Source organism: Dermacentor silvarum, chromosome 7 (assembly GCF_013339745.2).
Source record: "Dermacentor silvarum isolate Dsil-2018 chromosome 7, BIME_Dsil_1.4, whole genome shotgun sequence".
Taxonomy (NCBI): Eukaryota; Metazoa; Arthropoda; class Arachnida; order Ixodida; family Ixodidae; genus Dermacentor; species Dermacentor silvarum.
The window spans coordinates 175,262,838-175,289,021 of NC_051160.1; the positions used below are offsets into that span (position 1 = coordinate 175,262,838).

Consider the following 26,184-nt stretch of genomic DNA (forward strand, 5'->3'; position numbering starts at 1 on the left):
AGGCTCGTGGTGGCTTGCGTCGGAAGGAACGACCACCGTGTCACGTGGTGTCACAGACCACAACCGACATAGAACCAGTCAGTTGACACTAAAAGTGAAACGCTGCATTGCGTGGCAGCGCTGCATGTTTGAACTTTTTTTTTGTCAGCACGTTCCTTGGTTAAACTAGTTAAGCCAAGTCCTTAAAAACAATTTCATAATATTTAACATGTATAAGAAATTTATGCTAAGCAATAGAAGTTGTTTTATAAAATTACAGTGACAGAAAATGTTTATCTGCAACCGCGATCGAACGTGTGTCCTGCGCGCCATACGCGCTCGGCCGAACGAAGACAAGCCCAGCCTGCGAACCAGTCAAGCCGAGTCGCTCTGTCTGCTCAGCCGCTTTGTGAACCCCGTGTGTCTTTTAGTTGACGCAAGCCTCAATTAGGTTTGCTCTGATGCGCTTCCGCGACGATGACATGAAGGTTGTGGTCAGTATCAACCAGATTAAGAACTTCTGAGCCAAAAATGTGTTGGATTTTGACTCTACAAAATGGCACCAAGTATATTGGCAAGACGAGCAGCAAGAAGGATACTTCAAGGTACAAGTGCTCCGATTGTTTGGTGAGTTAAGTGCGTGTGATTTGCTCATGTTTGATGTATGTTTGATTTCACATTTTTTCCCCATTAGAAACACGGGAGGAAGCCTAAAGGCCGGGAAAACGTGTCCCTGGTCCTCCGCGTTCGGTGTCTGATGACAGCGAGGACAGCGACGACTCGATTTCAAGCGCGGACTCTTTAGCCGAGGTTGGGAATTTGCGCACAAATAATGTTACAGTTTGTTTTTGTGCTTGTCAGCATGCATAAACGGCATGAATATAGAGTAAAGGTCAAGGACACGCCTTGCACGTGAGCGTAGTTGGGAGACTCGCTAACCCTTTCTTTTTGTGTAGGTGTACAGCTTGTGTAAGTGAGGTACGTATTGTGTCAAAAACACGTTTATTGCCTCGTAATAGCACTATAGTCGATTTATGTGTTCAAGTGCGCGCAAAGCAGCTTATCAAACTTGTTGCACATATCATACGTTATTAGAACCATATGATGAAGGCCAACTAATATGTCTATGTATAATTCATTACAGAATGTGCATAGCGTACGTATACCTGCGTGCCTTATTAATGCAGTTGCTCTAATTGCATAATCATGCAACATGCAGCCAATTTGGTGTATAGCTCATTTTTGCTTGACACGTGTTTGGCGTGCAGAAACTAGCATTTTGGAATCTAGGTTGCCTTGCTTTCAATCTGTGATATATTTCTGATTGCCACATCGTGAAAGTACTATAGCCTAATTTATTTCATGTCATCTGTAAACTGAGATTTAGTTGCGTACTTGGGGAATGATAATCACCACCATCTCAGAAAAAAACATATCAGTGATGGTAATTCAATGTTGAAAGAATTTGCTGTAATTTAATGTTACCTACACAGTTTCTTTCTCCATGTAGCAGCTTTAGGACACCTTGATGTATCAAATAATTTGCTTCTACAAAAAAATGACCACATTTCCATGACAGCCTGCCATGCAAATGGTCATGCTGTAATTTTTCTGAACCACAAATTCTCTATTCAAGTTTCTGCCCTCTAAAAGTGTAGTAAATATTATCTGGTCACATTTATTTATCTCCGTTTTAAATGCAGGTAACCAAGCGATGCCGATCGAAGAAGAAAGAAGCAGAAGCAGTTTTTCAAAAAGAACACATGGATGCTCTGTTTCCCAGAGATGACCCTAGTGACCCAGACTGGGAAGCCGAGGCCAAGCGAGTGGAGAAGGACAACGACGTGCTTAAAGCTGCAAATGAGCAGCTGAAAACTGAAAATGTTAAACTCCGCAAAAGGGTGGAAATGCTCGAAAAAGCATTGTGCAGCAGGATATTTAAGACAGGTTTGAATTCTGTAGCAGTTTTTATTTCATTTGCAACAGTCAATTTTTATCTCTAAATACTAAGATGTACATATTTGGTTGTTTTCTCATATCTGTTTCACTTATACTGAACACATGTGGTAGGCGAATGTTAAAAGTTGTGAGCAAAAACAATGATTTTCCACTGAGTACCACCATGTGTCTACTTCCGCAGAAAACTGCCTGCTGTCTCAGGAGCATCAACCTGGCTGCTACATGATGGCCGAGAGACACATCCAACAGAAGAAACCTTCACCACAGGTGCAGGTTTCTCCTGTAGGGTGTGGATCTCTTCCTCCACAGGTGCAGGTTTCTCCTAGGAGAGCAGAGCAGAGCACGTGTCACCTGCTGCACCCACACCTGAGCCATCATCGCCCACCAGGCCACTGTCCGCTGCAGAGGCCGAACTTCTAGTAAGCTTGGAGGATTCCGACAAGAATGAGAGGCTGGAATCTTCTAAGATATTTTCAGTCGTTGGAAATGAGGTTTGTATTAGCTTCACTTGAATTTCAATCATTTCAAACTACAGGGGATGATTGGCCAGTTGGCCTGCTCGGACTCCCATTTGGTGGTTTAGTACTCAAATATTAATATTGTTACGGGGAAAAGAAGTAAGAAATATATTTACAGTGTATTTACAAGATTGGCAGCGGCTGACAAGATCATAGTAAGCATGCGAAGTCCCGAGCTTCGTCTTCTTCAAGTCCTCTCAAAACGTCTTCTTCATCGCTCTGTCACATGACCCTCGGCGGCTGAAGCACCGACCCGGTGCTGGTTAGGAGGCGGTCGAATTATACGGCTTAAGACGCGCGACGTGAACTACGTCGGAACAAGGCTGAGCCACGGTGGGGTCAAGAGGGGCGAATTCGTAGGTGACGTCGGTTACTTGACGCAAGACGGGGTAAGGGCCAGAGTAGCGTGAAAGCAACTTCTCCGAGAGGCCAACGCGTCGCGACGGAGACCAAATTAGGACCAGGGCGCCCGGTGTGTAGTGGGCGTCACAATCACGGGTGTCATATAAGCGTCACTGATTTTCCTGCGAGTCCACAAGTCGACGTCAGGCAATATGGCGTGCCTCTTGTGCCTGGAGTATGGCGTCCCGGGCGTACTCTGATGTGAAATGCAGGCTATCAGGCAGAAGGGTGTCGAAAGGTAACGTAGGGTCGCGGCCAAAGAAGAGGAAGAATGGAGAGATGCCTGCGGTATCGTGGCGAGAAGAATTGTAGGCAAAGGTAACAAATGGTAATGCAACGTCGCAGTCGCGATGGTCAGCGGAGACATACATGGATAGCATCTCAGTGAGGGTCCGGTTGAGACGCTCGGCTGGACCATTCTTTTGTGGATGGTAAGCAGTAGCAAGTTTGTGTTTAGTCGCGCACGAGTGTAGAATGTCATTAACAACTTTAGAAAGAAAGTAGCGGCCTCGGTCGGTGAGGAGCTGTCGAGGGGCACCGTGGTGAAGGATGACGTTTTCTAGTAGGCAATCGGCGACATCGGTTGCACAGCTTGTCGGAAGAGCCCGTATAATTGCGTATCGGGTGGCGTAATCTGTTGCTATAGCAATCCACTTATTTCCTGAAACAGACGTAGGAAAGGGGCCTAAAAGATCAACGCCTACACGAAAGAATGGTTCTGATGGCACGTCAAGTGGTTGAAGGCGGCCAGCAGGGAGTGTGGTCGGCTTTTTACGTCGTTGACAAAGGTCACACGCAGCGATATAACAGCAGACGTCACGGTAAAGACCAGGCCAAAAAATCGACGACGAACGCAGTCGTAAGTCCGTGACACGCCAAGGTGACCGGCAGTCGGCACTTCATGAAGCTGAGCGAGAACACTCCGGCGCAGATGCGAAGGGACAACTAAGAGTCAGTCAAGGCCGTCAGGGCACATGTTACAGCGGTACAAGATGCCATCGTGGAGTTGAAACATACGAAGGGAAGGGTCGGGCGTCGTTGAAGTCAGCCGTGGAATAAGTCTTTTAAGAAGTCGTCCCGGCGTTGTTCCGCTCCGAGATCGTCAAAAGCACTCAAAGAGAGAACGGTTACAGGAATGACGGCCATAGAAACGCCAGGTGGGTCGACAGGATGGCGCGACAAGCAGTCCGCATCTTGGTGTAACCGGCCTGTCTTGTATACAACTGAGTAGTTGTATTCTTGAAGGCGCAGAGCCCATCGGCCAAGGCGCCCAGAAAGATCTTGCAGAGAAGAAAGCCAACACAGAGCGTGGTGGTCAGTGATGACTCTGAATTGCCGGCCGTACAAATAGGGGCGGAATTTTCCCACTGCCCAAACCAGAGCAAGACACTCGCGCTCAGTGAAAGAATATTTGCGCTCAGCAGGGGAAAGAAGGCGGCTGGCGTAAGCAATAACACGTTCTTGTCCTTGTTGTTTCTGGGCCAGGATTGCTCCAATACCATGGCCGCTGGCATCGGTACGGACTTCTGTTGGAGCTGATGCGTCAAAGTGCGCGAGAATGGGAGGGGAAGTAAGCAGCCGGATCAGTTCAGTGAAAGCATGAGCTTGCTCACGGCTTCAAATGAAGGCAGCGTCTTTCTTGAGGAGTTGAGTAAGAGGTTGTGCAACGTCCGACAAAATTGCGGACAAACCGACGAAAGTAGGAGCAGAGGCTCAAGAAGCTGCGAACGTCCTTGGCGCACGTTGGCACGGGAAAGTCTTTCACTGCCCCTTGATCAGGACGGACACCAGAAGAATCGACGAGATGTCCGAGCACAGAAATTTCACGACGACCGAAGTGGCATTTGGACGAATTGAGTTGTAGCCCCGCCCGACGAAAAACAGATAGGACCGTCGATAGGCGTACGAGGTGCGTCGCAAAAGTCGGAGAAAAGCGATCACATCGTCCAAGTAACAGAGGCAGATGGACCACTTGAAACCGTGTAGGAGGGCGTCCATCAGTCGTTCAAACGTGGCTGGGGCATTACATAACCTGAAAGGCATCACTTTGAACTGATAGAGGCCGTCGGGAGTAATAAAAGCCGTTTTCTCACGGTCCATGTCATCGACGGCAATTTGCCAGTACCCGGAGCGGAGGTCTATGGACAAAAAATATTGTGCTCCATGGAGGCAATCCAGGGCATCGTCAATGCGTGGTAGCGGATAGACGACCTTCTTAGTTACCTTGTTTAGGTGCCAATAATCTACGCAAAATCGCCAACTGTTGTCCTTTTTCTTAACTAGTACAACAGGGGATGCCCATGGGCTGCAAGAAGGTTCAATGATGTTACGAGAAAGCATCTTATCAACTTCGTGTTGGATGATGTCTCGCTCGGTAGGAGAGACGCGGTAGGGTCGCCGATGGATTGGGCTCGCATCCTCGGTGTTAATGCGAAGTTTGACAACAGATGTTTGTTCGAGATGACGGTCTCCAAGGTCGAATAAGTCCCAGTACGAGGCAAGGAGGCAACGTAGTTCATTGGCACACTAGGGCGGAAGGTCGGGCGCGATCATTTTCATTAGGGCATTCAAGTCTGAAGGGGCAGGAGGCACAGCAAGAGTTGCACACGAGGAGTCGTCAGCAGTTAAACCAGAAATCTGGTAGTCTCGTGCCGGCGTGATTTGCGCAAGTGATATGCCGCGCGGGAGAACTTGTGCACTAAGTCCAAAGTTCACTATTGGAACACAGGACGTGTTGTCCGTAATGGTAATGACGGTGTGAGGAAATGCGACGTTGTGCGAGAGCAGGACATCCGGATTAGGGGATACGATATAGTCACCGTCTGGAATGGGCGGAACGGGTGAAACAACTATGTAGGTAACGGCAAGGTGAGGGAGGCGAATATGCTCTGTGGAACATAGCCGGATCGGAGCACTATCGGGGGGATCAATAGCAACAGGTACAGCGAGTTGCACAACACCAGCAGAACAGTATATCAAGGTGGAATGGGCTGAGAGAAAGTAAAGTCCCAGGATTATGTCGTGAGGGCAGTGTTATAGGACATAGAATAAAACAGAAGTATGATGATCGGCGACACTCACACGAGCTGGACACATGCCAATAACGGCCGGCGTTCCCCCGTCGGCGACTCGGAGCACAGGCGACGGGGCAGGAGTGAGGACTTTCTTGAGACGACGGCGAAGCTGAGCACCCATCACAGATACGTGCACGCCAGTGTCAATCAGAGCCGTAACAGGTACACCATCCACGTTCACTTTGATGAGGTTCCGATGTGTGGGCAGGGTCAGAAGAGGATTTTCGCATCGGGTCGGTATAGACGCATCACCTCTAGGTGCTGCACCCGTTAGTTTTCCGAAAGCGTGCGCCGGAAGGAGCTGGGGGACGGTGACCGACGCGATGGGGGCGAGCGGGAGAATGATGATGATTATTGTGGTTTATTGGCGCAAGGGCCAGATGTGACCAAAGAGCGTCAAGACGATGGTAATGGCTTGTTAGTGGTAGATGAATAGGGAATTATATGAACATTAGATGTGGCATGGCTGTAAAGGGGCCTAAAATCAGTCGCTGTAAAGTGCGTAAAATCTATACGTAATAAGATTATGGCAATGACTAATGATGTATGCTATAGATATGAACAATACATTGCGAAAGAATGATATGACTTACAAAATATTACAGATGCAAGAATTGGCCAGAAGCAAAAGTGCCTAGACAGAGCCCTTGAAACACAAGGGCCTGGAGGCATGTGCTATAAAAAACTATCACAGCAACATCCTCTGGAGAGAGGATGCGCTACGAACTTTTCGGGCTAATAACATGTAGCACAACATCTTTCAAGAATGCGAGGACTGCGTTGTTGTTAAAAAGCGGTTCTTTACCAAGAAACATAGCGGTATGCAGAGGGACACAATAGCGATATGCGAGAGGAAAGTGTTTCTTTCTTTCTCTTTCGGCTTCCCGACACTCCAAGAGGACGTGGAGGACGGTGAGCCTCTCGCCACATCTACCACATGTTGGAGGACCATTACCATTCAATAGAAAGTTGTGAGTACCATATGTGTGTCCTATTCTGAGACGACAGAATAGGACATCAGTTCGTCGTGTTTAATTGTACAGGGCCAGAACCCTAACTGTGGCTTAATCATGTGAAGCTTATTATTTGCTTCGGCGTCCTACAAGCGTTGCCAATGGTCTCAAAGTTTCGTTCGCAAAAAAAGGGTTGCGATCTGTGGCAGGAATGGCAGCGGTAAGACCACTAGCTTGAGATGTTATTGGTTTGGCTACTTTGTCTGCTAGCTCATTACCCTCAATGCCCCTATGGCCAGGAACCCAGCATATTGTCACGTGTCTACCAGATGAATAAATATTGCACAAGTATTTGTAAAGCTGAATAAAAACAGGATTTTTGTGTATTCTTACAGGACATTAGTGCCTTTAGGACACTTAAGGAGTCCGTGAAAATTATTGCATTCTGTAATTTTAATTTCTGAATGTCTTTAACCACAGACAGCACTGCATAGGCTTCTGCAGTAAAGATGCTTGTATAAGGATTCAATACGACCAATTCAAAGTAAGAGTGACCAATTGCCGCGTAAGATACGCCAGCATGCGAATTTGATGCGTCGGTGTAGAATTCAGTACACGAATACTTTGATTGGAGTTCACGGAAATGCATTCGAATTCGAGGTCTGCTGCGTACTTTGTAATTTTTACAAAAGATGTATCGCATTCTATCACCTGCCACTCCCAAGGCGGTGGCAGCTTAGCTGGAGACATTATGCGATGTTCGAGGAGTGGGTCATCAATTTCAACGCTAAGCTCCCTCACACGCAGTGAAAAAGGCCGTCTCACAGAGGGTCGATTATAAAAAAGTGTAGTACACGTCAAATCGTTAACGGTCTTAGAACACGGATGCTCATGATTGGAGTGTACTTTGAGAAAATATGTGAAGCTGGTGTATGATCTCTGCAGATGGAGTGACCACTCATTCGATTCTACATATAAGCTTTCAATAGGGCTTGTTCTGAAAGCGCCGGTAGCCAGGCGGATACCTAGATGGTGAACGGGATCTAGCATCTTTAGTGTGCTTGGGGCGGCAGAGTGATATACTACAGCCCCATAATCTAGTCGCGAATGAATCAGACTCTTATTAAGGTTCAATAGACACTTCCTGTCGCTGCCCCATGTTGTGTGAGGTATAATCCTCATTAGGTTCATGGTTTTTAGGCATTTCGCCTTGAGATATTTTATCTGGGTGTGATGAAGAAGACGTGCAACATGTTCTGCAGATGATGCACACCACCAACAGTAGCAGCATCGTGATCGCTCCGCAAAAGACGACGCCGAAGTTACCGCTAAGAGCGCTGCCCGACATAATTAACTGTTTAGCCGCCCGTTCTGTGCCAGTATATCCGAAGGACCTACATCTACGCCTGCATCAATAAACCTCATTTCAATTGGTGGAGGTGCGGGGTACGACCTGCCAAGCTTCCATCCTGGAACTCCGCACCCGTACGCTTCGTCCCGCTATGCCCGAAGACGCAACCACGCCCCCACCGTCCACGGCCCCGCCATCTACGGCCCTGCCATCCCCGGCCCCGCCATCTACGGCCCCGGCGTCCACGGCCCCTCCGCCCACGCCCCCTCCACCCGTCATCTGCTCCGGGGTGCCTTACCTGAGGGATCCGGTGGTCTTCAGCGGCACCGACGACAGTGATGTGGAAGACTGGCTATCGACTTATGATAGGGTAAGCGTCCACAATCGATGGGATGACACCGCTAAACTGAACAATGTCCTCTTCTACCTTTCAAATGTGGCTCATCTCTGGTTTAAAAACCACGAGAAAGATTTCACCACCTGGTCTGCATTCAAGGCCGCCCTCATAGATGTGTTCGGACGCCCCGCTGTGCGCCAGTTGCGCGCTGAACAGCGTTTGCGCCAGCGCGCCCAGCAGCCGGGCGAGTCGTTCACAAGCTACATTGAGGACGTTCTCGACCTCTCGAAGCGCGTCAATGCCTCGATGCCCGAATGTGACAGAATCAAGCACATCTTGAAAGGCACTGACGATGACGTCTTTCAGATGCTTCTTGCAAAAAACCCGACCAGCGTAGCGGAACTCATCAAACTGTGTCAGAGCTACGATGAACTCCGGAAACAGCGGGCCTTGACTCGTCGCCTGGTTACTAACGACGACAGCCTCGTAGGCCTGGCCGTCCACTCGGACCAGTCAACACTACTGCCACAGCTCCAGGCGTTCAAACGCGAGGAAGTAGCTGGGCAGCTCTCACTGGTGCAGTTTGCTCAGCAACAGCCCCAGCCCCGTCCTGATCCTTACCTGTCACCCGCTATTCGGCAGGCGATCGAAGCAGAAATTGCCGACGCTGTACCAGTGTCCCCTCAGTCGCATCCGGTAGCTGCTCCTCTCACGTACGCCGATGTCGTCGCACGGCCTCGAACGCACCCTGTTTTCACACCGCGTCAACCACTGCACGCGCCGACCCCACCCCGCGCCTATGGCGCTGGCCCCATGGCCGCAAACCCTTGGCGTACTCCTGACGACAAACCAATTTGCTTTGCCTGTGGCCGCCCCGGACATATCGCTCGCTACTTTCGCCGCCGCATGCCGTTGGCCATCTCATATGGCTATGAACCAACGACTCGCTATGCCGACCAGCCACCGCTCCGCTACACTCCAGGATCACCTCCAAGAGCTCCTGATCGTCAAGCGTCCTTCGACCGACGATCTCCGTCACCACGTCGGCGCTCTCTCTCCCCAATGCGTCGTCGTCCCATGCCTTCAGAAGAGGAAAACTAAACGCCGCAGTTCATGAGGCAAGAATTGCGTCGCCGTCACAGCGTCCAAGTCCTCACAATTCTCCGTCGAATGTACTTGCTGTTTTTGTTGAGGGAGTATCAACTCTTGGCTTTGTGGACACTGGTGCCGCCGTTTGTGTAATAAATGAAAGACTCTGTCGCTCCATCCGGAAAGTTACGACGCCAGTTGCTGGTGTAGCCCTCCGTACCGCAACAGCGCAGCATGTTCAACCGTTAGCAGCTTGTACGGCCCGAGTTGTAATTGAGGACATGATGTACATTATTGAGTTCATTGTGCTGCCATCCTGCTCTCACGACGTCATTTTTGGATGGGATTTTCTCTCGCGACACAAAGCCATCATCGACTGCGAGCGGGCCGAAGTCGAACTTTCTCCTTTGTGCGACCTCCATTCCGACGATTCTCCCGAACATCCCCCTAATTAGTCGTCTCTGAGGAGACCGACATTCCTCCGCACGCCGCTGTTGTTTTACCTGTGTCTTGTGGAAGCATCTCTGACGCCACTGTTTTGTTCGCCCCTTCTGAGACATTCATCGCAAAATATACTGTACTGCTTCCCTTCGCGACCCTCAATTTTTCGGCTGGTTTCAGCCATATTTTCGCATGCAACCTTTTGTCCGCTCCGCTCACATTGCTCCGTGGCCAGTGTCTCGGCCATGTCCAAGCCATTCAGTCCCTATACATCGTCGACGTGCCCGATGCTACTTCTCGCGACGACCTTACTAAAATCTGCACTCTTTCTGCTTCCGACAAGTCCTGCACCGACATCTTTAGCCCAACCATCGCTGACGGCCTTACACCAGAGCAGCGTTCGGAGCTTATCGCCGTCCTGTACCATTTTCGTTCTTCTTTCGAAGCTATTCAGCCTTCCCTTGGACGCACGTCAACTGTCACGCACCACATCGACACGGGCTCCCATTCACCACTGAGGCAACGACCATACCGTGTGTCTCCTACGGAGCGGCGTGTGATTAGTGAGCATGTCGACGACATGCTTCGACGCAACATCGTGCAGCCCTCTCACAGTCCGTGGGCCTCGCCGGTCGTTCTCGTTAAGAAGAAGGACGACACTATCCGCTTCTGTGTTGACTTTCGCCGCCTAAATAAGATCACCCGCAAGGACGTGTACCCTCTACCGAGAATAGATGATGCCCTTGACTGTTTACAGGGGTCGGAATTCTTCTCCTCACTCGACTTACGCTCAGGGTATTGGTAGGTTCCCATGGCCGCCGCTGACAAGCCCAAAACTGCATTTGTTACCCCCGATGGACTTTATGAGCTCAACGTGATGTCCTTCGGCCTCTGTAATGCCCCCGTAACGTTCGAGCGAATGATGGACACTGTTTTGCGTGGATTGAAATGGCAAACGTGTCTGTGTTACCTCGACGATATTGTCGTCTTCGCTCCGGATTTTACGACACATATTCACCGCCTCAAGTGCGTTCTGACGTGTCTTACCAACGCTGAGCTCCAACTTAATCTCAAAAAATGCCACTTTGCCGCTCGAAAGTTACCCATTATTGGCCACGTCGTGTCTAAGCACGGCGTCCAACCTGATCCCGCGAAATTGCGTGCCGTTACTGACTTTCCTAGGCCGACAAATCTCAAAGAACTTCGCAGTTTCGTCGGCTTATGTTCATACTTTCGACGTTTCATTCTCAACTTCGCGTCTATAATACGCCCTCTGACACAGCTTCAGGGTAGCTCCGGCAACCTGTCATCATGGTCTCCAGCCTGCGACGAGGCGTTCACTACTTTACGACGTCTTCTCGCTTCACCTCCTATTCTGCGTCACTTCGATCCTGAAGCTTTGACGGAGGTACACACAGACGCCAGCGGAATTGGTCTCGGCGCCGTGCTAGCACAACGAAAACCCGGGCACCCTGAATACGTTGTTGCTTATGCCAGCCGTACCCTAACCAAAGCGGAGACCAACTATACTGTGACTGAAAAAGAATGCTTAGCCATCGTATGGGCCCTTAGCAAGTTCCGCCCTTACTTGTACGGCCGCCCGTTTGACGTCGTCACAGATAATCACGCCCTTTGTTGGCTATCAAATTTGAAAGACCCATGTGTCCGCCTTGCCCGATGGGCTCTTCGACTTCAAGAGTTCGACATCAACGTCGTCTACCGCTCTGGCCGCAAGCACTCGGATGCTGATGCTCTGTCACGGTCTCCTCTGCCTACCGACCTTAGTTGCCTGTCAACATCAACGCCCATCGTCCTGCCTCTCACCATCGACAGAATTGCTTCATAGCAGCGCCACGACCCCTGGATAGCGGCCCTCCGCGACCTACTTTCTGACTCGCCCACGCTTCCAGCCTCTCGCGCACTCCGCCGCCAAGCTGTTCACTTCACCATTCGCGACGACCTTCTCTGCACCGACGCAACTACGCATCTGACGGCCGTAAATGGCTACTCGTCATACCGCGCAGCCTGCGCTCCACTATCTGCGCATCCTTTCACGTTGACCCGCAGTGCGCCCACGCTGGAGTCTTCAAAACATATGAACGACTTCGTCAGCGCTACTACTGGCGAGGAATGTTTACATTCGTCCGCAAATTCGTTCGTTCATGTACGGACTGCCAACGTCGGAAATCTGCGCCTTGCCGTTCAGCTGGAGCTTTGCAGCCCCTTCCCTGTCCCGCCCGACCATTTGATAGAGGCGGCATTGATCTCTATGGTCCGCTTCCTATGACACCCGCCGGTAACCGCTGGATCATCGTCGCCGTCGACCATCTTACGCGATATGCTGAAACTGCGGCACTACCTTCCGCCACTGCGCGCGACGTCGCCTCCTTCCTGCTCCGCTGTTTCATCCTCCGTCACGGCCCACCTCGTGAACTTCTCAGCGACAGAGGGCGCGTCTTTTTGTCGGAGGTTGTCGAAGCTCTTCTGGCTCAGTGCCACGTTATTCATAGGACAACCACCGCTTACCACCCCCAGACGAATGGACTCACGGAACGTTTCAACCGGACCCTGGGTGACACGCTGGCCATGTACGTCGCATCTGACCACACAGATTGGGACCTTATCCTACCATTTGTTACGTTCGCCTACAACACTGCAACCCAGACTACCACTGGCTTTTCTCCCACACCATGGACACCCTGCTACCCTACCAGCCCGATGCTTCTGAGTGTGTGCCCGTTTCGACTGCAGCACGTCATGTCGAGGAGTGTCGCAAGTTAGCGCGCCACTTCACCACCGCTGAGCAACAGCGCCAGAAACGGCTCCATGACGCTCACTGTGAGCAACCTGTCTTCTCTCCCGGCGACCTCGTCTGGCTGTCAGTACCTGCGCATGCTCCTGGCCTCTCTTCAAAACTTCTTCCCCGCTTCGATGGACCTTATCGCATTGTCCAGCGCACGTCTGCGGTGAATTACCTAATCGAACCACTGACACCCCCCTCTGACCTCCGTTGTCGTGGGCGTGACATTGTTCACGTCAATCGCCTTAAGCCGTACCGTGAGCCGCTCGTGATCACTACTGTTTGAGCCGCCAGGATGGCTGCTTTTTATCACGGGGGTGATTGTGATGAAGAAGACGTCCAACATGTTCTGCAGATGATGCACACCACCAACAGTAGCAGCATCGTGATCGCTCCGCAAAAGACGACGCCGAAGTTACCGCTTAGAGCGCTGCCCGACGTAATTAACTGTTTAGCCGCCCGTTCTGTGCCAGTATATCCGAAGGACCTACATCTACGCCTGCATCAATAAACCTGTCTTATTATTGTCTTAGTATTATAGACACTTCTTGTCGCTTGCCCATTTTGTGTGAGATATAATCTTCATTAGGTTCATAGTTTTTACGCATTTCGCCTTGAGATATTTTATCTGGGGAATGAAGGTAAGCTTAGAGTCAAGTATGATGCCTAAAAACTTGTGTTCTTTTTTCACAGGTATTTGCGGTCCACACAGTCCTAAACAAGGATCTGGGATTAGGCCTCTCTTTTTTTGTGAAAAGAACATAAGAACTTTGGTGGGGGTTTACTTTGAACCCGTTTTCGTCTGCCCACTTAGACACTTTGTTCAACCCCTGCTGTACCTGTCTCTCGCACACGGCGAGGTTACAGGACTTGAAGCCCATTTGTATATCGTCCACGTAGATGGAATAAAAAATAGATGGTGGTAGTGAAGCTCGAAGTGTGTTCATTTTGACGATAAAGAGCGTGAAACTGAGCACGCCTCCCTGGGGTACACCCGTTTCCTGTATAAATGGCCGCGACAGTGCATTACCTATTTTAACCCGGAATGTGCGGTTGTGTAGGTAGCTTTCAATGATGGTTAACATATTGCGGCGGATTCCCATTGCCAACAGATCGCGTAGGATTCCGTAACGCCAGGTTGTATCGTACGCCTTTTCCATATCGAGAAACACGGATAAGAAATATTGTTTATGTATAAAGGCATCACGAATATTTGCTTCGATGCGCACGAGATGGTCGGGTGTAGACCGTCCTTCTCTGAAGCCGCACTGATATGGATGAAGAATTTTGTTTGACTCAAGGAAGTGTAAAAGGCGACAGTTTATCATTTTTTCAAAGAGTTTGCAAATACAACTTGTGAGGGCTATTGGGCGGTAACTTGTTACTCTTGTTGGGTCTTTACCTTGTTTCAAAATTGGAACGACAAGGGATTCATTACATGCAGTAGGTAGGTACCCGGCAGCCCATATAGCATTGAAAAGTGCGAGTAGCGTTATTTGAGTATCTCTGTGGATGTGTTTAATCATGTCGTATATGATCCTGTCCGGTCCAGGTGCAGAGCTCCGACATGCAGTCAAGGAGGCTCTAAATTCGGCGATGTTAAAAGGCATGTTATAGGTTTCGTTCTGTCTGCATTTGCGGTCAATAGTCTTGCGTTCTGCGATTTGTTTGTGTTTTAGGAATGCCTCGCAGTAATTATTCGATCTAGATACGCGCTCAAAGTGTTCGCCAAGAGCGTCAGCTTGGTCTTCCAAGCTGTTCGCTTCGTCGTTCACTAGCGGCAACGGAAGGATTTCTTTTCCTTTTAGCCTCATTAGCCTGTCCCATACTTTTGCCTCTTGAGTACACGAATTGATACCTGAGAGAAACCTCTCCCAACTTGCCCTCTTAGCCTGTCTTCGCGTCCTTCTTCCCTGGGACTTAACATGCTTAAATTCTGTTAGATTTTCAGCTGTAGGACATTCACGTAGTTTGCCCCAAGCTTTATTTTGTCTCCACCGTGCTTGTCTGCAATCGTCATTCCACCAGGGGACCCGTCTTTTCAATGAAGTGCCACTTGTTTGAGGAATGAACTTCTCAGCGGCGTCAATGATAAAAGCAGTAAATATGATACGGCATGATCTATAGTAAAATTATTCATAAAATCTCGTGATAAATACGTGGATTCCCTAAAGCATTCCCAGTCATCTGAGGCCAGTTTCCAGCGAGGAACATGGGGGAAGAGAGTCTGTTCGGTTACTACGTTTAGGGTTACTGGGAAATGATCACTTCCGAATGGATTTTTAATTACACGCCATTCTAAATCAGGGAAAAGTGAGGCAGAGCCAATTGACAGGTCTATTGATGAATATGAACTATGGTGGATATTGTAATATGTTGGTTCCTTCTTATTGAAGAGGCACGCACCGGAGTTAACGAGGAAGTTTTCAAGGAGTCGACCTCTCGCGTCACATCGCGAGTCTCCCCAAAGAGTATGATGAGCATTGAAATCACCAGTGATAATATATGGTTCTGGGAGCTGGTCGATGAGGCCGTAAAATTCTGTTTTACTGAGGTGATGGTTGGGTGGTATGTAAATGGAGCAAATCGTTATAAGCTTGTTGAATAATATTGCTCGCACAGATACAGCCTCGAGAGGCGTGTGAAGGACAAACTGTTGGCAAGCAACAGACTTATTTACAGGTATGGCTACACCTCCGGACAAGGCAGAAGCGTTGTCACGATCTTTACGGAAAATGGCATATTGCTTGAGAAAGTTGGACTGTGTACGTTTTAGGTGTGTTTCTTGGACACACAGCACCTTCGGATTAAATTTATGTATGAGTTCTGTGATGTCGTCGAGGTTACGAAGTAGTCCTCTGACGTTCCACTGTAGAATCTGTGTGGCCATGTTGCAGACAATGTTTGTGCTATGTGTCTCGTGTAAAAACACTAACTTAACTTACAGAACCCTTGTCGGGCCCTGTGATGTGGGCTTTTTCTTTTTTGGAGCGGTCGAGAGGTTCTTGCCGCTCCTTTGGCGCTGGCTGCGCCGTCTGGCTGGAAGATGTGTCCATCGGCTCTTGCGGAGCTCTGGACACCCGCTCTTGAGAGCGGTTTGTTCGCAGTCAAGGCCTCGTCTCGAGGGACAAGACCTTGGAGGCCACCAGCCCGGAGGTGGATGGCCCCTTCTGCCGGGGTGGCGGAGCAGCGCTAGCTGCAGTCACCGAGGGGGCAGATGGCTTCACCGCCGGCTCACTACTCGTGGGCCGGACAGCAGCCGGAAGCCGCTGCGACGCTGCTCCCTGACGCGTCACATCGGCAAAGCTGGTTTTAGACAGGTGAGTCACCCGCCGTCGTGCCTCTTTGAAAGTTATGTTTTCTTTTACCTTAATTGTCACTATTTCCTTTTCTTTTTTCCAGTATGGACACGACCGCGAGTATGCGGCATGCTCCCCATCACAGTTAACACAATGTAGAGAACTTTCACAAGACTCAGAGGAATGTTCGTGAGCACTGCATTTCGCACACGTTTGGCGGCCTCGGCAGTTCTGCGAACTATGGCCGAACCGCTGGCATTTGAAACATCGAAGGGGATTTGGCACGTATGGCCTAACACGAAGCTTGATGTACCCGGCCTCGATGGACTCGGGCAGGACACTTGAGTTGAAAGTATTAGATGCTTGATCAGGAGTTCTTTGCCGTCTGGCCTCATTTTAATCCGTTTAACATTGATGACATTCTGATCACTGAAACCCTCAAGGAGTTCAGCCTCACTCAGCTGCAACAGGTCATCATCTGAGACAACGCCAAGGGTGGTATTCATAGTACGGTGTGGGGTTACTGTTAATTGGGCATCTCCAAATGACACTAGATTGGGCAGTTTCTCGTATTGTTTGAGATCACGGAGTTCCAAGAGGAGATCCCCGCTTGCCATCCTAGACGCTTTGTAGCCTGGTCCAAAAATATCAGTCAAAGACTTTGAGACAAGGAAAGGTGAAATTGTGCGTACTGATGTGTCTGACTTTTCAGAGTGAATGACATGAAATCGGGGGAAATTCTGTGTTTGGTGTCCAAAAAACTGGAACACATCTTCGGTGCGCCCTCTTTTCAGACGGCGATCAGGGAGTAGGGGGACATTGTTCAGCCATAGGTATAGAATTTTTCGGCAGCGACGCCAGCCTACCACCATGGAGCCCAACGAGGGGACGCTGCAGGACCTGGAAAAGACAGGTCCTGCAAAACGCCAGCTGTACGCCACTACTATAACCAAATACGTATAACCAAGGGTGGTTATAACACACAAGGTAAACCCTCACCACCAGGAATGTTGGAAGTAAATGGAAGAGAAAAGACGACAGGAAAGATTAAAGGTGAGCGAGAAAGCCGAAGATTGAAGAGGACAGGAAAAGGCGACTGCCGATTTCCCCCGGGTGGGTCAGTCCGGGGGGGGGGGGGGGGGGCGAGCGGGAGAAGCGGCGATGAGGCGAAGGAGAGCGGCTAGAGCGGGCGGGCCGAGAAGTATCGCCACGAGTTACTGGTTGCATGCGCGGTGGGAAGCAAGAAGCAGCATGAGGCGGGTGGTCGGATGGGAGATAGGGCCAAGGGGTCGAATTCCACGAAGAACGGCAGTGACGTGAAATATGACCGATACGGCCACAAGTGAAGCATATTGCCCTGTCGTCGGGAGTGCTCCCTTCAGCCGGGTTGCGATACCGCGGAGGAGCATTCATGTTGCGAGGGCGCATGGCCGAGCTGGACAAAGCGTAGTCAGGCCGATTAATGGAGCAGACGTTGGTCAAGCCAACGTTGGCCAATTCCTCGCGTACGACGGTCTGGATCAGGGAAACGGTGGACTGGCAATTGTCGGAGCCAAGGGTTGGGGTTTGGATAGGAGATGCGGCCTCGATTTCACGCCGGATGATGTGGACGATGTCATCAGAGCGATTGGGCGTGGGCAGACTGCGGAGGTCTTCGCAGGTGGACGTAGCAGCCGTGTTGGGGAGGCGGGGAAACAGGTGGGCAATGCAGCGGCTCTTGGCTTCTTCAAAGCGCCGGCATTTGGTAATGATGGCTTGTACAGTAGAATAATCACAAGGAGGTGAAAGGCATCATCTGCTATGTCCTTAATGACATGTGCGACCTTATCAGCTTCGGACATTCTCGGATCCATTTTGCGGCACAGAGCGAGCACGTCCTGGATGTATGTGAGGTAGGACTCAGTGCACGTCTGGACGCGCGAAGCGAAGTCTTTTTGAGCGGCGCGCTGACGTCCAACAGGCTTGCCAAACAAATCCGTGAGCTTCTGTTTACAAATTTCCCAGGTGGTAAGTTCCTCTTCGTGGGTCTGAAACCAGACGCTTGCCGTTCCCGCGAGATACAATATCAAATTAGCCAGCATGGTGGTCTGGTTCCAATGGTTGCTCCTGCTCACCCGCTCATAAAGTTGAAGCCAATCTTCAACATCCGTGTTGTCAGTGCCGGAAAAGGTGCCGGGGTCGCGCGGTTGTGCCAGAATGACGGTTGGCGTCGAGGCCGACGAGCCCGAAGCATCCTCGCCTTAAGCTGGCATGGTAGATGCAGCCAAGGAGCGCCCGCTGCGTAAATCCGTCTTGCGCTTGAGCCCGCAAACTCCACCAAAAATGTTACGGGGAAAAGAAGTTAGAAATACCATCATCTTCATCATCAGCCTATATTTTATGTACACTGCAGGACGAAGGCCTCTCCCTGCGATCTCCAATTACCCCTGTCTTGCGCTAGCGTATTCCAACTTGTGCCTGCAAATTTCCTAACTTCATCATCCCATCTTGTTTTCTGCCGACCTCGACTGCGCTTCCCTTCTCTTGGTATCCATTCTGTAACCCTAATGGTCCACCGGTTATCCATCCTACGCATTAAATGGCCTGCCCAGCTCCATTTCTTCCGCTTAATGTCAACTATAATATCGGCTATCCCTGTTCGTTCTCTGATCCGCACCGCTCTCTTCCTGTCTCTTAACGTTAGTCCTAAGATTTCTCGTTCCATTGCTCTTTTTGCGGTCCTTAACTTGTTCTCGAGCTTCTTTGTTAACCTCCAAATTTCTGCCTCATATGTTAGCACCGGTAGAATGCAATGATTGTACAATTTTCTTTTCAACGACAGTGGTAAGCTCCCAGTCAGGATTTAGTAATACCTGCCGTATGCACTCCAACCCAATTTTATTCTTCTGTAAATTTCTTTCTCGTGATCAGGGTCCCCTGTGAGTAATTGACCTAGATAAACGTACTCCTTTACAGACTCTAGAGGCTGACTGGCGATCCTGAATTCTTGTTCCTTTGCCAGGCTATTGAACATTATCTTTGTCTTCTGCATAATCATCTTCAACCCAATTCTTACACTTTCTCGATTAAGGTCCTCAATCATTTGTTGTAATTCGTCTCCATTGTTGCTGAATAGGACAATGTCATCTGCAAACCGAAGGTTGCTGAGATATTCGCCGTTAATCCTCACTCCTTAGTCTCCCCAGTCTAAGAGCTTGAATACTTCTTCTTAGCATGCAGTGAATAGCATTGGAGAGATTGTGTCTCCTTGCCTGACCCCTTTCTTGATAGGTAACTTTCTACTTTTCTTGTGGAGAACCAAGGTAGCTGTGGAATCCTTGTAGATGTTTGCTAAGATATTCACGTATGCCTCCTGTACTCTTTGATTACGCAATGCCTCTATGACTGCTGGTATCTCTACTGAATCAAATGCCTTTTCATAATCTATGAAAGCCATGTAGAGAGGTTGATTGTACTCCGCAGATTTCCCGATTACCTGATTTATGACATGTATATGATCCATCGTAGAATATCCCTTCCTGAAGCCAGCCTGTTCTCTTGGTTGGCTGAAGTCAAGTGTTGCCCTGATTCTATTGGAAATTATCTTGGTGAATATTTTATACAATACTGAAAGCAAGCTAATGGGTCTATAATTCTTCAGTTCTTTAACGTGTCCCTTCTTATGGATTAGTACAATGTTGGCGTTCTTCCAGCTCTCTGGTACACATGAAGTTGTGAGGCATTGCGTATAAAGGGCCGTAAGCTTTTCAAGCATGATATATCCTCCATCTTTGATTAAATCTACTGTTATTCGATCTTCTCCAGCAGCTTTTCCCCTCGTCATGTCTTTCAAGGCCCTTCTAACTTCAGCGCTAGTTGTAGAAGGAGCCTATGTATCCGGTTCATCACTATTTTGAATGAAAGTAGCTTGGCTGTTTTGGGCACTGTACAGGTTGTGGGTTCTTGGTGTCTCACAGGAGACCAACCACCGCGGGTTCGAGCTTAGCGAGCCACAGGGCCGCGTCAGCCGTCGCCTCCAGCACCGCTCGCGCGCGAGCTCAGAGGCCGCAAGGGGCTACAGAGCGACGCACGCAAAAACACAGTAAAGCCCTGAGTTGACGGAAACCGTTTACTGAAACCGTCGGCACCAGCACTGCACAAACGCCCGCACGGAGGGGAGCCAAAGGGGTCCCGCACCAGGGCGAAAATACAATAACAGGCAGCAGAACTGATAGTTGGGCGAGTTGGTACGAATTCATAGTGTAATCTTTTTGCGCACACAATTGACACGTGTCAATTGTGTGCGCAAAAAGATTACACTATGAACAATAACAGGCGCCTATAGCACGTCGCGGCGAGAGCACAGGCTCAAGCTGGGACACGCCGCTAGGAAAAGTCCCGGCGGCTATGCTACTTGCTCTGGCGATAACCAATGGGTCAACTCGCGAGAGCACGGGCAATATCCTTCGGCTTAGGCTTTCGGCAAGTGCGGCTGGGCGAGGTACGACCTCGCGCGAGCACTAATGGCACCGCTCGTCGGCTTAGCGTCGGGAAAGGATCAGCACAAAGTACGCGCTCCCCGCACGGGCAAAGGCACCGTGCGCGAGCTCCAGTCCTAGTCACAAAGGTGTCGGCGGACGAGAGGAAAGCATGAACGTACCGTGCGCTGGTCCCGGAGAAAAGTCCACGCTTTGCCGCTAGCAGCCGACAACCGGCCGCGTCGTGACGTCAGCGCTCCGCGCTCACCGCCAACCGCCGCGTGCGCAGCGCCACCGCGGGAACCGGTTAGGCGGCGCGGGCGGAGAAGGAGGCCAGCGGGGAACGATGGCGAGGGATGGCAGAGCAGTGAAGCTCGCGCAATCATGCCGGCGCAACCCTCAATCCCCACATCCTCCTCTCCTTAAATGCCCCCCTACCTGCCTGGCGAAACAGCTAGTAGGGGCTTATGCATCAAAGACAATTGAGTCTTTCATGCACAAGCTAAATGCTAACCTCAGCCCAACAAGTACTCTTAAAACACCGCGTTACATATTTTATGCACTATAATAATAATAATAATTATTATATACAAGGATCGTGGAAAAATAAAAAATTAAACTGCTACGCTCTATAATACAAAAAAAATGCCGCGAGAGGGGGGAGAAATATTAACAAAATAGTCGGCCGCTGGCGCGGGACAGTGTCCAAGGTGCGAAGGGGAAGCGGCGCGGAAAGTTCTGTGGCTAGGGGCGGTGGCCGAAGACGTAGGAGTCTCGAGGGCAGTCTTGATAGCAGGAACGGGCTCACCGTTGGTAGATCGGCGTTGTTGCTTTCGTGGTGGTGGCGATCCCGAACTCCAGCCGGATGGGGCAGGACACTGCCGGATCAGCTGGCCACGCCGCCGGAGCCAAGATGACAGGGGCAGCCACAACCGTGGCTGCAAGGCGTTTGCACAGCGGCGGCGACCGCAGAGAGCCGGGCTCTCGGGCTGTCGTCAGAGGGTCAGTGACCCCGTCCACCTTCAGTGTCCACGACGATCCGATGCCGCAGTTGGTGCGACTTCTGGTTGCTTCGAAGAGCAACAGGCACCACGCACGCACGCGCACATACACATGCACGCACACACTCCTTGAGGTTTTCTCCATGGCTGCGCAACACTCCCAAACACCGCAATGCTCCTCGCCGTCCACAACGCGCCGCGCCATAGAAGGCGCAAAGCGTCCTTCGCCCCCCTCACACCGACGAGTCAATCGGACCATTGTCCTCCCCGCGCCTGACGACCGCGCAAATCAACAACCCCCTTCTCGGCAAAGAGAAAAAAAGGAAAGAAAACAACAAGAAAAACAAAAATCTTCACCGTCTACGTACAAGGAAAAAAAAACGTAATGAATTAAACTATAAGGCTGTACACGCGAAAATTAAACACACTTAAAAAAAATACACTCAGCGTGCGTACTTTAAAAAAAATGGAAAAAATATGCACACTGTTAAAACACTACCTAAACACATTTGCAATACGCTGGGCTGGGACTAGCTTCTTTTCGTGCACTGGCCGCAAAGAAGCTGGCCCACTGAGGCTACGCATTTTACTCAGGGCCTTCGGTTGCGGAAAAGTCCGTCGTCCGGCGCGAAATCACACAGGTGACCGCTTCCTCAGATTGTACCGGTGCGTGGTCCGAATGCGGTCCGTTGCTCCGGGTGTGCCCTGTTGCTTGCGCGCAATGCCACTGGGCACTGGCGCGAGCTCGTCGGACCGTGACGCAAAGGCCTTCAGGTCGGCGATATGGGCACGGCTGAGTTTTCCCGAAGGGGGATCCTTCAGCAAGTACGCGAGTGGAGACCAAACTTTCTCTACTCGGTACGGACCAAGCCACTTAGGAGCGAGCGAGGCTGAGAACCCCTTCGTCGCATCGCTAAGAGCGTGGTTGCGCTTCAGGACGAGATCACCTACCTTAAATGAAAGATGGCGATGCTTCCGGTCGTATTGAGCCTTCTGCTGGGCCCTGGCCGACGCCAAACTCTGCCTTGCTCTACAGAGAGCCCGACAAAGCCTGTCCCGAAGTGCTGAAGCATAACCAGAACAGTCTGCTGGCGCTTCCTCGTCCCCGAGCTGGCATTGCATGACACTGGTCACCGGATTAGCCAACTCCCTTCCAAAATTGAGAAAAGCGGGAGAGAAACCAGTTGAGCGATTCTCGGAGGTTCGGACTGCGAACGCGAGCTCATTCAAGTGGTCTGCCCAATCCTTTTGACGTTCGGCAAAGGCCGCTAACATTGGTTTAAGAGTTCTATTGAGTGTTTCCGTCAAATTGGACTGGGGATGGTAGGGCGAAGTGGTGCAGTGATTAATTCCCAGGGAACGGCACGTAGCACCAAACACCCGAGCGGTGAAATAGGACGCATTGTCCGTAATCAGTCTTTTCGGAAAGCCGAACCGACAAAACACTTCCTGTAGCCTTTCCAGCACCGCCCGCGCAGTCACTTTACGAAGCGGAAACAGTTCCACCCATTTAAAAAAATGATCAACGACTACCATCAGGTGTGTGAACCCCTGCTTACTCCTGGGGAAAGGCCCCATAAGATCGCAGGTGGCCACTTGCTACGGACGCTCACTGTCGATTGGTTTCATCAGCCCAGCCGGCTTGCCACCCCTTGATTTCACCATTTGACAGACATGGCCGGAACGGCAATAGCGAAAAATGTCATGCTTTATGCCAGGCCAGGTCACAGTTTGGCTTAGTTTCGCAAAAACTTTAGAGCCACTCAAATGACCGGCCAAGGGTTCGTCATGAGAACATCGCAACAGTGCGCTTCTCAGACTTTTGGGGATAACCACCTTAAACGGGTCCACAGCGTCATCATCGGTGGCTATGTATTTCAGCAGGAGCCCATCATGATCCAGCAAATATAAATCCGCGGGGGACTCAGCGACACACGCTGTTTCCGGCCCCCCTGCGCCCGCCGCACTACCCGCAGCGTCTCGGCGCTCCGTCTCCCTAAGACCGTCGCTCACTCCGCGACAAAACGGATCAATTTGCTGGGCCTTCAGTAGCTCTTGCCTGCTGAAAGCGATTCCAATTCTCCCAAAGGGGAGGTTGGTCTCGTCCCCACTCAGGACTGCAGCCATCGGCGTCATGGGTTCGCTTTCGAGAAGCTCCCCCGCACGCACGCTTTCCGGCGCGCTGCTTGCCTGGAGCGCGGAGAAACAGGTTTGCCCGCTTGCGGACTCGCCTCTCTCTCCGCTCGTTTCGCCCCCGACGCTAGCTGGCGCTAAGGCACCGGCAGCGGCTGTTGCACCTGGAGAAAAGCTCTGGGTGGACAATGGGGCACGAGATAGCGCGTCAGCTACCACGTTAGTGCTCCCCTTTCGATACTGCACAGAAAAGTCATAATGCTGTATCAGGAGAGCCCAGCGCGCCAGCCGGCCCGCAGGCTCACGGAGCCGCATCAGCCAGCTTAGCGCACTGTGGTCCGTTTGCACTACGAATTTCGTACCATCAAGGTAGACATCGAATTTACGTAGTGCAAACACGATAGCGAGGCACTCCTTCTCCGTCACGGAATAATTCCTCTCAGCCGGTATCAAGGAGCGGCTGGCAAAGGCCAGCGGCTGCAACATGCCATCGTATTCCTGTAGGAGGACTGCTCCTAAACCCAGATCACTCGCGTCGGTCTGGACAACGAACGGTCTGGTCAGGTCGGGGAGTCTGAGCTGCGCTGTCTCCGCAATGGCGCTAGACAGTTGGCGAAAAGCCTGCTGCTGCTCAGGTCCCCATTGCCACTCGGCCGACTTACCCAAGAGCTTGCTCAAGGGCGCCTGCACTCGGGCACAGGACGGGATGAACGACCGGTAAAACTTGGCCATTTCCAAAAAGCGGCGAAGGCCACGTACGTCCTTGGGCGCGGGGAAATCGAGGATTGCCCGAAGTTTCTCCCGATCCGGCTCAATGGAGCCTTCGCCCAGCGTAAACCCCAGTAACTGAACTCGGGTTTGCGCTAGTTGGGCTTTCGCAGGATTCAAAGTCATCCCGGCGGCCCGCACCCTCTCGAGCACATCGGCAACATGGGCCAAGTGTTCTTCGAAGGTTCGTGAGTAAATCACGATGTCGTCGAGGTAGCACATGCAGTATGACCACTTTGCTTCCCCGCGGACGCGGTCCATCAGTCTCTGAAAGGTCGCAGGACCGTTGCATAGACCAAAGGGCATACGAGTAAACTCAAACAACCCTCTGTGGGACGTGAACGCGGGCTTGGACCGGTCACGCGCATCCATCCGGACCTGTAGGTACCCTTTCGAGGCATCCAACGTAGTGAAGTACCTCGCACTGCCCAGGGTTCCTACAATGGAGCTAATCGTAGGAAGCGGATAGGCATCCTTACGAGTCACTCCGTTCAGACGGCGGTAGTCTACGCACAGGCGACGACTGCCATCTTTCTTAGGCACCAACACAATTGGAGACGCCCAGGCGCTGTACGAGCGGCGGATAATGTCGGCCGATAGCATCTCGTCCAGCAAACCATCAATCACCTGCCTCTTGGCAAGACTGACGGGCCTGGGGTCACACTTCAAAGGAAGCGCGTCACCAGTTTCGATCGCGTGGCTCGCCAAATCGGTACAGCCCGGTTGATCGGTGAAAAGATCTGCGTTGTCGCGTAACAGTGCCGACAAACGAGCCTTCTGTGCATCATCCAAATGAGCCGCACAGGCGGACAGAGGATGTGGTGCCTCTTCGTGCCGTGTCGCTCTATCCCACTGGGGATTGTGAGTCGACAAGCGCATAGCGCAGGGGCTTTCCCCCGAATTCTGCGCGCGACACGGTTCGTGCCGTGCCTCTCGATCCCAAAGGGGACCATGAGCGGGCGAGCGCGAAGCTCGGGGGCTTGCCCCCGAACTCGGCGCGCGACACGATTCCGACGCTCCATCTGCACAGGCAAGATCGGACGCCGGCGGGCTGATGAACGGCTTTAGGGACGTGAACTGACCGTCGCGATAGCCGCCATTCGAAATGTCCACAACGATCCCAGTTTTAAGGAGAAAGTCCCGGCCGAGAATCACAGGAACACTGAGCCCTGGGAGATGAACGAAACGCGTGCGTCTCATTCGCTCTCCCCACCTGACAGTCAGCCTTGCGGCGCCAGCCGAATGGGCCACGCCTTTCGCAAGATTGAATGTCGTTCGGCAGTCCCGCAAGCGCACTGCGTGCTTTTGCAAGTGGGACAAAACCTGTTCGCCGAACAACGAAGCCCTTGCGCCCGTGTCCAGCAGCGCCGAAAATTCGCGGCCGGCAATGGTCACCGGAATAAACGGCGCGTGCGCCCCAGCAACACAACCTGCTCGGTACGCCGAGGGAACAAGCGAAGGTTCGGTCACTCGTGCCTTCACGAGCGACCTGCTATCCCGTTTCCCGACCTCACAGGAGACCGGGGCGCGGTGCAATCCCTTGCAATGTGCCCTCGTTGGCAGCAAAAACAGCGTACTCCGCCGCGGTATCTTTCCCGAGGCGGAGCAGCCTCAGCTCCCTGC

At 51.3% G+C, this 26,184-nt stretch overlaps 1 protein-coding gene across 4 annotated transcripts in view; it reads left to right on the top strand.

Annotated features, from left to right (window-relative positions):
* Nucleotides 1-328: 328 nt before the first annotated feature.
* The window catches only part of LOC125947070 (uncharacterized), a 41,747-nt gene continuing 15,891 nt past the window's right edge, over nt 329-26,184 (top strand). Inside the window, exons 1-2 of one of the 4 annotated variants that reach the window (XM_049671385.1) lie at nt 329-606; nt 674-789. Coding sequence is in view for 2 of the 4 variants with exons in the window: in XM_049671389.1 (XP_049527346.1) it covers nt 2,161-2,225; nt 2,327-2,429 (168 nt within the window). In the remaining 2 variants the exon portion in view is untranslated. The other 3 variants (XM_049671389.1, XM_049671387.1, XM_049671388.1) reach the window with 3 other exon arrangements.